Here is a 15,795-nt window from a genome sequence, read left to right as displayed (position 1 = left end):
TGAAGAGTTGGAAAATGGAAACAGGGTAACAACAAATGTTAGAGGTCAAATGGAATTTCTGTAGGCTCAACAATTTTGTATAATTACCTCTATTACTTTTTCCAAATACAAAAGTAATATGCCCACAAATGAAAAACAGAAAAATTAATATACCTAGTAATAATTTTCAAAGCTACCTTTAAAGTTCAATTATTTAAAAAGAAATTGTGATAAGTGGAATCCTTGGTTAGAAGTTAGGATCAGACTAAATGTTCTCGTTTAAATCAATGGTATCCTCTCACTGATTCAAGTTAAGATATAATTGCAAATAAAATATAGTACATATATTAATACTACATTAAGGATTCATTAGAATAATTTTTTAAAATTAATTTTTAAATATGACAAACAACCACCCAGTTCAAATTGGTGGGAAACATTTGGTATGGTAAGGAAAATGCAAGTTTCTGCTTCTTTTGCTCCTGGGGTAGAGAACAAAAGTTTCAATGGATGATACTAATCCTTCATATTTCAACTCAAATGTCATTTCTTCAGGGTACCCTTTTTTGAGAATAGATTAGATCCCTGTGTTATATGCTCTCAAAGAAACTGTGCTCTTCCTTCATAGCATTTACCACTGGGTAGAATAGCCTATTTAGTTATATTACTAGCCAATTCTTTTCTTTTTCACTAAACTGTCAGCCATTTGAGAGCAAGGATCATGTCTGGTTCACCACTTTATCTCCAGTGCCTTGTACACAGGAGCTCAGGAAGAATTTGTTGAATGAATAAATGAATGAATTTATAACAAAAATTATTGCAATTATTTTGAAACCATCCTCCACCTCCCTCCTACCTTATAACTACTAACTTTCACAGATGTAGTTCCACAAACAAAATGGAAGGTGATCAGATTTGCTGGGCCCACTATTTGACACCCATGTCACTGGGATAAGGTGTAGGTGGAAGGAGTCATTAAGTAGATATGCAATTTTAGGGGGAAAAAACTAGTATGTACATAATTAGATATAAATATTTTTGTTCCATCCCATCTAAAATTCTATTTTTCTTAATACATAATATTAACTTTAGGAGATACAACTGATGGTGTAAGCTGAAAAATAGGGCCAATTCTCTACCTTCACCAACATACTAGTCATATTCTTGTCTCACTTCTAGAGGCTTTCCCAAAATAGTCTTCTAACTAGGAGGGTCTGAGACAAGGTAAACAGACTTCTGAGTGGTAAAACATAACCACTCACTTTGCCCAAATTTCTTTTTTTTTTTTTTTGATGGATCAAAGCTATTTCCCTACAAAACAGGGCTACTGATTTAGAATACCTACAAGGAGAACTAAAACCAAATGAACTGGTTTTCCATTTTTACAGTTCTGAGCCCTTTCCCTCCTCCACAGCACCCCCCAATGTTATTAGTGCTTCACACACTCTGGTGCAGGAAGCCACATGGAGAGTAATCAACCTCATCTGCTACAAATAGAGCAGGAAGGAGTTGAAGAAACACTCATCTTTCACTGAGTGATAAGTGAAGATGCTATACTACAAACTTACATTCTCAACTCACCCTTTTAACGTAATTAAATGAATTGAGTGGCAATAGAAATCTACCGCCAACTGCAACAGCTAGAATTTCCTAACTTTGCAATTCTACTGCAAAACCTTCAATGATTATGTGTGTGAATGCCTTCTATTTATCTTTCACGTGGCTTGATTATGCCTAGATACCTTCATGGTCTAATCCATAAATCATCCCAACTCCAATACTTCTGATTTATGAGTGAGTTTAGGTTAATATAAATCAGAGAAGGCCTCAGACTAGTGAAGGTCTTCGGGTCTTTATACTTGTTCTCTTTGCCTGAATTCTCACCCCTTGCTCCCTGTCCCTTTCTCTAGTTAAATTCTACTCACCCTTAGATCTTAGCTTACATATAATTTCACATAGGAGGCTCTTCTTAACCTCTGGGATCAGATTGGGTTCCCCTGTTGACTCATGCCATGTATCCTATACTTTCCTATCATTATGCTTACAGCTTTTTATAGATTACTTGCTTAATTGTCTGAATTGTCAGCTAGGTTGTAAATTCTGTGAGGGCAGAAATAGTGTTTATTTCATGACTAGTGCCCTGGCACATAAGAGATGCTTAATAAATATAAGTTGAATAAATAAAGGGAAAGCAAAATATTAAAGAAAACTATTATGCCTTAAATAGGGTTCATGAACTCAAGATAAGAAAATGAAGACATTTTTACCTGAGCATTCGGTGTAGTTTATGAGGTGTCATCCCACATCCATCATCAGTAAAGGTCAAACAAGATTTATTCTTGACCTCCTCAACATCTATAAAGACCGTCCTGGCCGATACATCTGGATCTACAGCATTATCTGCAAAAGGTAGAAATCTGTGATACGAGATCCCCTTTTTTTTTCAATATTCTATCAAAATTTCTAGTTCGGTGCCTCTAAGACATAGAAACTATCCTTTATTCACCTCACTTGGATGTCCCAGAAGGTGAGAATGGAGCATTAATGGCAGTGCACTTACTGAATTACAAAGAACAGATATAATGGCAGATGGGGTTACAAAGCTGATTTCTAGATTTCATATCACTAATGTGCAATCTGCCATTCTATCTTCAAACTTTAGGGTCTGTGGGAAAAGTATTCCCATATACAAAGCATTTTGCTCCATTCCTGTCTTATTACTTCCTTTTTGTTTGTTTGTTTTGAGACAAGATTGCTGGCTAGAGTGCAGTGGTGTGACCACAGCTCACTGCAACCTCAAACTCCTAGGCTCAAGCGATCCTCCTGCCTCAGCCTCCCCAGTAGCTGGACTACAGGCACACACCACCATGCCCAGCTAATTTTTTCTATTTTTAGTAGTGTCTCGCTCTTGTTTAGGCTGGTCTCGAACTCCTGACTTCAAGCAATCCTCCAGCCTTGGCCTCGCAGAGTACTAGGATTACAGGCATGAGCCACAGTGCCCAGCCATATCTCATTACTTCTTATCTTTTAGCCACTTTACTGCTCATGAATACATACAGTAAAGGGTAGCTACCGAGAAAAGTTGAACCAGCAATTTTAGTAAAAGTAGATGCATATTACACAGATTATAGTTTGTTATAATTTTATCTTCTACTTTTTTACATCATCTCCTCTATTAAAGAACACAGATACTATCACCATTCCTGTTTATAGCCTAAGAGGCATTGAAAGAGTTAGAGGTTAAAATCAAAACATTTAATTTCCTTTCTAGAGATCTCAGTGATGGTAGCAAGCATACTTAGAAGGAGTGATTTTTGCTTAGGTATTTTGTAATAGTCTTAAAGGGGAGGCAGGCTGTCCACCCTTATGAAATGAAGACCATAGAATTAAAGCAGAAAAAATATATAGAAAGGTTCACAATTTCTTCTGAATTATGTCTTCACAACGGGTTAATTATTTAAGATTCCAAAGACATCAAATATAGTCATATTCTAACTTATGTGCCATGTCCATAACTCCAGGGATGCCATTGCCTAGTGGCCACATCCTTTTGCCACAGGCACCAATTTACTGTCAATCACTAACACCTGTGGCTCATCGGTCCCAGTGGAAGAGCAGTCTGTACAATCTGTTGGCTAGATTCCTTAATCATTCCTGTCTCTTTAAGGAAAACAGAATCCTTCCCTTCCACCCCTTCCCTTTCCCTGACATTCTATACTGTTTTCCTGATGCCACATAACTGGGCTGAGAGCCAGGTAGGGTCCTGGTTGTATATTCATCCCATTACTACTGATCAAATCATGGTATTTCTCTACTGAGAACATCCCTTACAACCAACAGTATTACACATACTCAAAACATTCATTTTTTACAATACAATTAACAGTATCAGTTACAACCACTTGGATGTGTGGAATGTCCATCAAATAAAACAAGACACAGATTAATTTCAAGGGCCACAATGGTGTTGTCAGAGTCATTGATAAAACTGTCACTGATTGTAACCTGTATAAGTCTTAACAGCAGTATAGCATCACCAGTCTCAGAAGCGAGTTAAGAGGTCTGATATAGTTAAACTTTTTTTTTTTTTTCACAGAAGGTCCCAAAGGAAAGTTTATTTTATATGGGTAGCAGCCACTTCTTTTGTTTTCATTATTATTTTTAATTGACACATAATAATTGTACATATTAATGGGGTACCATGTGATATTCTGATACATGCAGACAATGTCAAATCAGTGTCATTAGCATATCTATTACTTCAATCATTTATCATTTCTTTTGTTGGGAACATTCAAATTCTACTCTTGTAGCTATTTGAAAATACACAGTAAATTGTCTTTAATTATGTTCACCCTACAGTGCTATAGAACATTAGAACTCATTTCTCCTAACTAGTTTTGTATCCATTAACCAACCTCTGGCTATTCCCCTCCCCCCACCTTTCCTAGTCTCTAGTAACCACTCTTCTACTCTCTACTATAACTTTTTTAGCTTCCACGTATGAGAACATGCAGTATTTGTCATTCTGTGCCTGGCTTATGTTGCTATGAATGACAGGATTTCATTCTTTTTATGGCTGAATAGTATTCCATTGTGTATATATACACCACATTTTCTTTATCCATTCATCTGTTGATGGATAATATAGTCAATCTTTAAGGACCAGATGGAGCCTAAGGCCTGTGGAATATGGCAAGACAAATGGGCTAACTTTTGGCAGGAGTTACAAGTCCGGCATGCAATGGCAGCTTTATCAGAAATATAGTTCTTTACTTTGTTGAGAGGCAGAAGTTTTTTTCTGTAACTGACAGAAGGATTCAGCATTGTATAGCTGCCTACATCATTTCAAGAAACTTTACTTGGCAAGCAGGCCCTGAATTGTGTTGGGATTTATCAGTCTCTCCTGCTGACAGATAGCCAAAGTCATTGTGACTGATACAACCTGTCAACTAACTGGACATCATTTATACATTGAAAACTTTGGACACAGAGGAATTTTTTCTAACACTGTAAGGACATTCACATTTCAAACATGTAACACATATCAACTGCAATTACACATTTATACAACAGTACATTCAATGAATCAGCCGGAAGGCCTTTTGCAAAATCATTTTAACCTTTTTCCTCTTTACTGCAAGTTTTTCCCAAAGTTTACTAGGTATGTTTTTACAGGAACACACCAAAGCGTTTTAACACAGGCACTTCAGGAGTTATAAGATAGCTGTCAGGAGCAGCTAGATATTTTATCTCCTTGGCTGGAAGGTCTTAGAATACAGGGGGGAGACGGCACGCAAGGGGTCAGGGTCAGCTGGAGCAGCAAGGAGAAAGAGATCAGTGACAGGTACCAGCAAGCACAGTTTTGCACTTACTTTCACAGTTTTCCGTGGCCTTTTACTTGGCCTCAACAAATTATACTAACAAGGTCGGCGTCAACATATGATAATAAGGCACCAATCCGGCAGCTGGTTTCAATCCTACTTCTTGCTACTTAACCCTCCAAAAATTTACCAACTTGTGGCATATGCTATCAGATCCCAGGAAATCTATCTTCTCCCCTAACCCAGTCCACCCAGCCTAGGAACAGAAAGGACAATGAGAGAACCCTTCCCCCTCTCCCCTCACCCACCACTCAGGTGAGAGCTGCACTGTCAGATCCTGGAGTGCCTTCATCCCCTAACCTGGCTGCACAATCCCACATATGCTACCAGATCCTAGGGAGTCTTATCTCTCCTAACCTGGCCTGTTCTATCCCTTAGTGGGAGAACCTTATCTCTACTTTCCCCTTGCCCACCACTTGGGCAAGAGCATGAGAAACCAGATCCTGGAGAATCTATCTTTATCCCCTAGTCTAGTCCACTTGACCCCTTGTCTTCTAAAAAATCATTGTAACTGATGCCTCAGACCTCAGCAGACCCTGGGAAGCAATGAGAAACGATTCCACATCAGCCTCCCAGTCAGCCTCCCGGGAGAGAGAGGATGGCAAGTGGGAGACAAGGGCTTTGAGGTAGCACTTCACAAGCTTTTTATCCTTTCCTGTTCCAGTAGGATCACAAGGCTCCCATCCTCACCTGATCTCAGAGGACAGCCTATTTGGGCCAAGCGGTTGCCCTACAGGCATCCTGCAAGTATCTAAAAGTATTCTTGCCTAAAAGGTCATTGAAGGAGCTCAGGAAATTTCACCCCAAAATACCACTCCTAGCTATAAAGAATATTTTGAACTAAAGGCCATTCAAGATAAAAAAAAAAAAAAAAAAAGCACTGGAGGGGGCTTTCCCTCTATCTGCATAAACTGGACTGACCGGATCAAAAGATCAAAGGGGCAACTGACTTCCCTTCCTCCCCCTGTTATCTCACAGTATTGCAGGAAAGAAGATCAAGAAAGCAACCAGACCTGGCAGAAATCATTTAAATATAATACCTGTCTCTTAGGTTAATTGAATTTGCAAAGAGAATCATTTACAAGTCTATCTCTTTCCCCCATCTATTCATCCTCCCTTTTGCCACTGGCTGCCCCCAAACAGAATTATCTGTACTTTTCATCTCCCCCTCCCCTCCAAAAGGTCAGGTATAAAAAAATCTGAACTTCACAGGGATATTGAGTAATCACTCTGTGATTTTGTATGGCAGAGTTGATCTTTCAGGGAACATTTTTGGGGAGAGGAAGAAAAGGGGAAGTTTCCCCTCACCCCCACATCATCAACCTCTGTCACAAGTCTATTCTTTTTCCTCTGTTCCACATCCCCACACATACACACAGCACTCAAATGACCACAAATTTGAAATTTAGAAGTCATTTTTTTTTCTCTCTCCCATACCCTATATACATCCCTTAGGCTTTCTCATACCTTGCTTTTTCTGTTCCCATTGTAATTCTCTTAGTTTACAGAGTTTATTCTTTCTCATCTGGATTATTGTGATAATCTCCTAGTAGTCCTTCAAAGCCATGTCTCTCTCTCCGGCAATCCATCTTATACACTGCTACAAGATTAACTTTCCTGAAGCACAGCTCTGATTATGACATTCCCCTGTTCAGAAAACTTTAGACTAAAAGGCCAAATACCAGAGCCTACCAGTCACATCCTGATCCCAGATCACCTTTTTAACCTCATTTCCTACTTGGTACTTGGAGTAAAAAAAAAAAACAAACCTGTGTTTTAGTCCTGGATCTGCCACTTACTACACATGTAACCTTGGAAAAGTCAATTAAATTCTCTGAACCTCTGTATCATCATCTGCAGGATGAAAAAATAGTAATACTGTTTACCTCAATGGGTAAAGTTAAAAAGGTATTTGTGAAAGGTCTTTGTAAACTTTCTAAGCACCTATAGATTTTACTATTTGTGAACTCCTTGCTCTAGTTAACCTCAACTACTCAGTGTTCTTCATGCTTTTGTTCATGCAGTTGTCCCTTGTGCCTGGAATGCCCTCCCCCCCATATCCACATGTCCCAATCCTTCAAATCTCAGCTCAAATGTCACCTCCTTCACAAAACCTTTCCTAACCCTCCTCTTCCTGATAAACTGGAAGTCATTCCTCCTTCCTCTAAACTCCCACAGCACTTGTTTATATCTTTGTTGATATATCACTTCCTATTTTGTTGTTATACAAAACATAAACCTTCTGTACGTATTTTATCTCCCCTACTAGAAGAATGAATCTGTGTTGTATTCATTTTTGTACCTACTACAGTGGACTTGCACATAATGGGTGGTCAATAAATATTTACTGAATGAATGATTCACTCGAAAATTAATGCCTAGGTAGAGAAAACTATTGAAGGAAAACCTAAAATGCAAGCTTTGGATTACCAGTTAACACTGTGCTCTCCCTTTTCCCTATTATTAACATTATCACAAATAGCTGTGATCTTATTTTAAAATCTGTATACATATGTGCATGCATGTGTATGTATAATACACATACACACTTGCACTCATATTGGACATCTTAGGCCAGGCTTAATGTAATGCTTAAGACAAAAATCACATATATTAAAAATTACAAATTGAAAACTCATTAAATCACCTATAAAGTAAGTTAAGCACAGGTACATGTGGTTTTACACAGTTCAAAGGTGAGGGAACAATATATTTGTCTCCCATCCCCCACTATGTAAACTGTTGCTTTTTCCTCTCTAGGCCTCTCCCTCTTTTTTTAAAAAATTAAAGCACATAGATTGTATTCTACTCTCCAGAGATTTGCCTGAGGCATAGTGCCAAACCTTAAAGATACAGTCCCTGTTCTCTAGGATTTAAAACACATCAACACCACTTTTCCTGCACCTTCTAAGTAAATCACACATCTTCTAAAGCATTAGGTGTTATAGTCAAACTAATTATCAAAGTTGTCTATCACCTTTTCAAATTAACTCTCCTATCTCCTGCTGCCCGCTGACTTCCTGCCCAAGACAACTCTCATGGCATGGCCACAAGCGACTGCTTAAGTAAGGACTGGGGGCTCATTTGGAAAGCTTTGAAACCATTTTCAAGATTTTGTTCTGTGCTACCTTGCCCCATAAACATTTTTTCCTCCTTTCAATTTTTGAAGTATTTACAATGTGCTCTGTATGCTGCTGCATTTTATGCAGGACTGCTTTTCTTCTTTGCTTTCCACACAGCATTTAGCACACTGCTGCTGGTGTACTTGGCTTCAAGAGATCAACCGAAAATGCTTTAAAAGCAAACACAGGTGGAGGGAGAGGTTAAGTCCTCGGTATTCATTCCAGCGGTGTGAGGGCGCTCTTGGACCACGGATCCAGCCCTCCGCAGTCGCAAGGAGCCAAATGCACTCGTGTCATCTCTTAAGAGATGTCCCATCATTCCTAGACTTTCTCGTTTCAAAAGTTAAGGAACTCCGTTTTCCAGACTCTAACCTCTAACCCGGTCCCCAGGACCCTAACCGATCCTCTAACCGTGCCCCTTTGCCAACTGGGCATCCTCCGTTGGTCGCCAGCCCCCGCGGAGCCCAGCTGCCTCGGGGCCAGGTATTTTTATGCATTTCCTTTTGATTATTAACTAAGTTATCCTAAAGTGCCCGGAACATCACGACCCAGAGAGAACAAGCACACAGGGGTCCTGACCCCTCAGACACACCATGTTTCCTCAGCTTTATTCTCGGAACCTCGTCCCTGGCGAGAGAGCCATCCCCCTCCTCCGTCTGCGGAGCCGGGCCGGTCCCAAGGCCCCCACCCCGGCCCCGACCCGCCCCCGCGCGGCTCGGCGCATTCCTCTCGCGTCCGCGGCACCACGCTGGCACCACTGCCTCGGGCGATCGCGGCCGGGCCCGCCCTCGCCACTCACCTAGCAGCTCCGCGATGGCACTGAAGGGTCGCGTGTGGCTGCTGGAGTTGCTCTGTAGGTAGCGGGGGCTCATCTGGGGGCGAGAGAAGGTCCCGTCCCGCTTGAGGCCTCGGACCGCTGGGCCCTCCCCGCGCGCCCCCCACAGCCCCGAGACCCGCGCGCGCGTCCGCCCCCTCGGGCCCCCGACCTACCGTGCTCAAGCGGATTCCGAAGGCCTGCGGGGCGCCGCCCGGCCGGGCCAGCCCGCAGCCGGACGCGCCATGGCCCCCGAGGGCCCCTCGGTGCAGCAGCATTTTTTTGGCCGCCACGATGCTCGTTTGCTGCTGCCGGACTCCTCGCCCGGCCGTCCCGGACTAGCCCTCACTCACTCTCACTCACAGCTGGCAGCGGCCGTCTGAGACTGGCCCTCGCTCGCTCCGACTCGCAGCTGGCGGAGGCGGGGCACGCTCCAGCCACCTGTCCCGGGCGGGAGGGGTGAGGCCGGCTGAGCCGAGCGGCGGCCCCGCCCTGTCAGCACCTCACCCGACCCACCGACTGCTGGGGCTGCTTCGGGGCCGTACAGAAATATGGCGACCTCCTGACTGCCGCTCCTTGATCCCCGCCCCTAATTAATTCTTGGCGTTTGCCATAGGCCAGATCGCCGAGCGGGAAAGCACGGGGGGGGGTGGGGAGCGCGTGGGAAGGGGCGGGAATGAGGCAAGAGGAGGGAGAGCGTGTATGGGATTTCTGGAACGGAGTCGCACTGAGGCTGCATGACTAACGGGCAGGATAAGACAAGTCTTTCAAGTTCTGAAGGCTGCAGTTTTGCTATCTGGGAAGATAGCAGACTCCCGTGATGGGAATATATTCTGACTACTCTAACTCAAATGCTTCCAGAAGCACCTAGAACTTTCTAGAAGCACCTAGAACTTTCTAGAAGGCAATTGGCAAACTAGCTCCAAAGTCTTGCAAGCTTGCAGGGAGACTGTTTGTAAAGATACCGGATTCACTTAAATACCACCAAGTAGGGGACTGATTAAGTTTTAGAATATCCATAAAGCAAAATACCATGCAATTCTTAAAGGCCATATCTGTAGATAAATATTTATTGATGTAGAAAAATATTCATGAAGGCATTAAGGTAATGAGAGAGTATGACATATTGTGTGACATGTGATACCTTTTTTATTGAAAAAGTATGTGTGCATATATATATACATATGAACATACATATATATATGTATGTATACACACAGTGAAAAACATTTGGTATATACCAAGATGATGTCTCTGGGTCTAGAATTACGGATTTTTTTCCTTTTTCTCTTATCTGTATCTTCTAATATTTATATTATAAACATACACTGATTATAGGAAAGTAGATTTTTAATTTTTAAAACATATAACATTCTATGGCATGGATGAACCATAATTTATTTGACCATTCCTCTATGATAATTTAGGTTGTCTTCAATTTTTTTTATTTTGACAATGCAAAAATTGCTGCCTCAGACAATCTCATGTACAAGGTCATTAATTTCTGGTACTGTTATTTCTACAGAATAAATTCCAAAAAGTGAGATTGCTGTGTCTAACAGCAAGTGCATGGTTTAATTGGAATAAATACTGTAAGATGAAGAGGATTTGACCTCCCACCAACAGTCAGCTCTTTTGCCATGTTCGTAGCACTAAATGGTTCCAATCTTTTAACTTTGTGCAAGCCTTTTGAATAAAAAATATTGTCTCCTTGTTTTTATTTGCATTTCCCTGACTGAATATCTTTTCAAATGTTTATTGTATATTTGCATCTCCTCTTCTATAAGTGACTATTTATATCCTTTGAGCATGATTTTTCCCCTATTGAGTCATTTGCATTTGTCTTTAGTTATCTTTTTTAATTTTTAAAAATACATAAAAGTACAGAGAACAATATAATGAACCCCATTTACTTATTACTCAGATGCAGTAATTAGCAAGACTTCCATACCTGCTGCAATGGACTGAACATTTGTGGCCTCCCAAAATTCATATATTGAAATCCTGCCCCCTAATGAGATAGTATTAATATTAGAAGATGAAGCCTTTTGGAGGTAAATAGGCCAACATGAAGCCCTTAAGAATGGGATTTAGTGCTATATCAAAGGGACCCCAGAGAGCTCTCTCAACCTCTTTCTGCCACATGAGGACACAAGAAGGAGCTGGCAGTCTTTAGCCTGGAAGAAAGACCCTACCAGAACCGAACCATGCTGGCTGGCATCCTGATCTCAGACCTCCAGCCTCCAGAACTGTGAGAAACACAGTTCTGTAGTTTAACACATTGACTGCTACACTAGAAAAAATTTTTTTCCTTGGGGCCACAGTGTTTTATTACGAAAATAGAATTGAAAACCTTGAAAACAAAACTACAGTAAAGAAATTAAGTGAGGTGGGGTTAATCAGGGATGATTTGCAAAGGAGGTGGGTTTATGCACTAGGTTTGAAACTACTGATGAATATGGATTAACAGATCAAAGAAAGGGCTTTCACATGTGTAGGAATGATACATTCTGAAGTCAGGGGGCTACTTCCTGGAAATAGTCAAGTGGATGGGAATAAAGTGGATGAGGTAAACAGGAGATGACAATCATTTGTAAGGGTTTATTTCTTAAACACGGTGGTAAATGAATGGGTGTTCATCATACTATTCTGTATACTTTCTATACCTGAATAGTTCATAATAAAATATTTTTAAAAGAGAGAGAGATTGGTCTTTCCAGATGGGGGAACTGTAGTAAGCGGGACATAGAAGCAGGGACAACACACGTCTATTCCGGAGATGTTTCAACCAGCACCCTCATGTCTGGATGGAGCACTCAGAGACTTCCGCAAAGTGATCCGCTGCCATTTCTTCCTCCCTAAGAAATGGCAGGGATTTGGCAGTGCATTTTGAAAGCCTTCTTAGGCCCTCACTCTTATTTGATTCAAGGCTCAGCACCTCTAGAAATGCCCATTTCCTGCCTTCTTCTAAGATGTGCTCCTGTGGTCTGTCCATCTTGCTTGCTGTCGGACACTGAATGCCGCCCTAACTATCAGCATGTTTGCTACTTGTGGGATTCGGTGTTTAAACAAAACCTTTGTGCCCTCCCAAGTGATTGGTCTCCTGACTGGCAGCTGAGGTCCGGGCCCCTCCCAGGCCATCTCCAGCTCCCCATGGCAGAGGCAACCCTGAGGGGCCAAGTGAGCTGCCGAGGTTGAGGTTCGAGGTTCGGGACTTGGCCTCCCTAGGCCTTGCGGCCAGTGCATAACAATAAACAAAAGCAGCAAATGAATCCACCCAAATCCCATCACTGTGGCTGCACAGGGCCATAAAAAGGCCATAACTTGAGGTCCCGTGTGTGTCACCACCAAACGGGGCTTCAGCAGCAGCTAGCACGTTTGTGAAGGAGGATCCCAGTGAATAGATCCTGTCAGTTGGCGCAGCCTGGGTGCCAGTTGGGACACCCTGGGTTTTGCTGCAAAATGAGGTGCAGGGAAGTGCTTCGGCAGGGTGTGGCGGAACCCTCCGCTGACCGCAGCGTGCCTCTGTCTGGGGCCAGGATTTTAGACCTCCAGGCCGGCCTTGCCCTGGGCCAGGGCCTTGGGTCTGAGGCGCTGCACAGTCTACATTATCTGTTTTATTTCAAGTTGTCCCTTCTCCTGGTCCAGGCTGAGTTCCCTTAGCTGCTCTCCCAGGCACGTGGAGGAGCCACAGAGGCGCTTGGCATTTCCTCCTGGTCAGCTAACCTGCGACAGGTAGCTCTAATTGTTTGACACACGCACATAAACATTACCATGCAGGGCGCTCCAGGGTGTGTGCGTGTGTGTGTGCGTGTGTGTGTGTGTGTGTGCACGTGTGTTCTGTTTCTCCTAGCATCTTTTGACCCATTCTTTAAGGCCACTTGTCCCAAGTTCCTGGTTGGATGTGATGGAGAGAGCCTAGGAGGTGTCCGGGTGGGAGGTCAGCCAGGTGTGGTAGGAAGGCTGAGTCAGGAGGCACAGATTCCTGTCCTGACTTCTCCACTGAATCAGCCTGTGACCTTGGGGAAGGGGCACAGGCCATGTTCCCAGGGAAGCAGACTCTGAGCAGAGCTTTGCGGGCAGGAGGTTGAAAGGGGAGCCCTCTCAGCACCGACACCTGCGACACCTGCGGGCAGTGGAGACAGCAGGACTGGGCGGAGGAGGAAGTGGAACTGCGACGCAGCCACCGCAAAGGGATCCCACGGGAAGCTCAGAGTTGTCCTGAACTGTGACAAGCCAGACATGTATGCTCCTGCATCCAGCAGTCTTTGGATGCTGGTCACCACCTGGGAAGGTTGCACCACCCTACGCATGGCAGCTCTCTTTAGGCAAGGGCAATTCCGAGACACGGACTCAGCTTTGCACCGTTGGCCACCAGCACTCCCCACAGCTGGGGAAATGATGCTCAGGTGCTAAAGGGGAGAGGTGGAGCCGGGCAGGGCCCCACAGCATCCAATTCAGCAAGTTACTTCCCCTCTCTGGGTCCCAGTTTTCTCACCTGTAAGATGAGTGACTAGGATGAGCTCTAGGATCCCTTCCAGCTGCAGGGCTGGGATTCCACCAGCCACCCTCTGCTCCTACCACCACCCCTTCCTCTTAAGCCACGCCTAGTTCAGCGTCCTGCCCTTCTTAAATGTTTGCAATGACTCCTCATTGACTACGACACAGTACACACTCCTGAAGGGACTTCAGCCTCCCTCCTCGTGACTTACCCTCCACGGTGAACATGGTGTTTCTGTCACACTCTCCCCTCCTTTCCTCTGCTCTTGCAATAAGGATGTGTCTGTTATGCACTCATGAGCAGGGTATAGCGGAAAGGGCTTTGGAACCAGACCTGGGTTGGAATCCAGGTCCAGCTCTCATGAACTATGTGACATTAGGCAGGTCACTTCAGCTCTCTGAGGCTATTTCCTCATTTGAGGAAAAAATGTAGTTATTGATGTCTTCTTCCTGTGGTTGTTGTGAGAAGTAAACGAGATAACATGGGTCAAGAGCCCAGTGCAAAGCTCACTAGAGCTTGATGAATGTTAGTTCTCTTCCCTCCTCCCTTTGTTGAAATAGCTGTACCTGAACATCATCACCCCATAACTCTGGGGCTGGGCCTGGCATTCTGTGTGTCGCCCCAGGTGATTGTGACGCTGGCTCAGGTTTGAGAACCACAGTGGATCGGGGCTCATCTTGGACCACGTGCTCTGGGGTCCCCTCCACTACCCTCTCCCCACCCGAGAAGAGGGAGGCATGACAGCAGGAGCCAGACGACTCCAGAAGAGGTTGAACTTTTGACAGGAGGCCCTGGGAGTGACCTGTGCTCTCTGGCAACTATAGGAGCCCTGGAGCAGGCTGCCGAGTTCTGCCCGGGGCCTGGCCTCACTGAACTAGAACCTCCCCCAGGTCACGGGGTGCAGCCCCTGCCTCTGCGTGGGGCCTCCCGGGACCAGAGACCCCTGAGCTTCAAGCCTACTCAGTGCAGCCCCTAAAGCAGTGGTTCACAAAGTGTGGATCTCAACAGCACCAGGACCCCCCTGGGAACATATTAGAAACACAAATTCTCAGGCCCCACACCAGACCCGCTACAGACTCAAGTTTGAGAACCACAGGCCTAGACTTTGCAAACTAGTTTAACTTCATCTGCTTTTTAAACTTTCCCATCCTCTAGCTACTTCTTCCTTACTACCCAGAAGATAAAAAAGGAAGACAAAAGCATGTTGATGGAGAGGACATATAAAGCCAGGTTTCCTAGTTAGAGGAAACGCCCTTTCGACTTCACCGTTTGCATTTATCTGTGCTGACCAGTCATTTCGAATGGGACCTGTGGCTGGTCTGTCTTGATTTGCACTCAATACCTATTTATTTCTCCAATAGTTGGTGCTACTGGTAAAAGCTTCAGCACACAAAACAGAGCATTCATAATTTAACATAAACAAGCATTGTGAACAGAGATTTAAGCCAGCCACTGGTTTAAATTTCATTGCAGCCACTGGCTTGGTGCATTTTACAGCTCTGATTTCAGTTCCAGTCGTGAAGACTCAGGAAAGGCCAACAGATTTCTGAACATAAACAAAGGAAACAAGGGGCAGAGGTGGGGGAGGTCTGCTCCCAACCGGCAGATCAATTAGAGATCTAAGTAGATCTAGGGAGTGTTAAAAGAAAAACCTTAGACAAATTATATTTAAGAGAGTTTAATTGAGCAAAGAGTAACTTACAAATCGGGCGCCCCCCTCCCCCAACCAGAACAGGTTCAAAGAGACTCCAGTGCTGCCACATGGTTGAGGAAGATTTATGGACAGAAAAAGGAAAGCGAGGTACAGAAAACGGACAGGTACAGAAACAGCTGAACTGGTTACATCTACAGCTGCATTTGCCTTATTTGAACAGGTTTGCACAGTTGGCTGCCTGTGATTGGCCGAAACTCGGTGATCGCAGGAGAGTAGGTTAGAGTCTGTTTACACATGCACTTAGGTTACAGTTCAACACGTATGGAGAGCCCTTTAGGACG

General features: G+C 43.7%; 1 protein-coding gene across 2 annotated transcripts in view; it reads right to left on the bottom strand.

The window, feature by feature from the left end:
* The window catches only part of MORC4 (MORC family CW-type zinc finger 4), a 51,316-nt gene extending 41,496 nt beyond the window's left edge, over positions 1-9,820 (bottom strand). For both annotated transcript variants that reach the window (XM_069463064.1, XM_069463065.1), the window contains exons 1-3: positions 9,476-9,820; positions 9,285-9,357; positions 2,247-2,379 (exon numbers count right to left, since the gene is read on the bottom strand). In XM_069463064.1, the coding sequence (XP_069319165.1) occupies positions 2,247-2,379; positions 9,285-9,357; positions 9,476-9,577 (308 nt within the window). In that variant the 5' untranslated portion in view covers positions 9,578-9,820. The remainder of the gene's footprint in view (positions 1-2,246; positions 2,380-9,284; positions 9,358-9,475) is intronic.
* Positions 9,821-15,795: the final 5,975 nt, after the last annotated feature.

Source organism: Eulemur rufifrons, chromosome 30 (genome assembly GCF_041146395.1).
Source record: "Eulemur rufifrons isolate Redbay chromosome 30, OSU_ERuf_1, whole genome shotgun sequence".
In the NCBI taxonomy this organism is placed as follows: domain Eukaryota; kingdom Metazoa; phylum Chordata; class Mammalia; order Primates; family Lemuridae; genus Eulemur; species Eulemur rufifrons.
The sequence above is the reverse complement of the archived record's forward strand: the minus strand, read 5'-3'. Positions and strand labels throughout refer to the sequence as shown.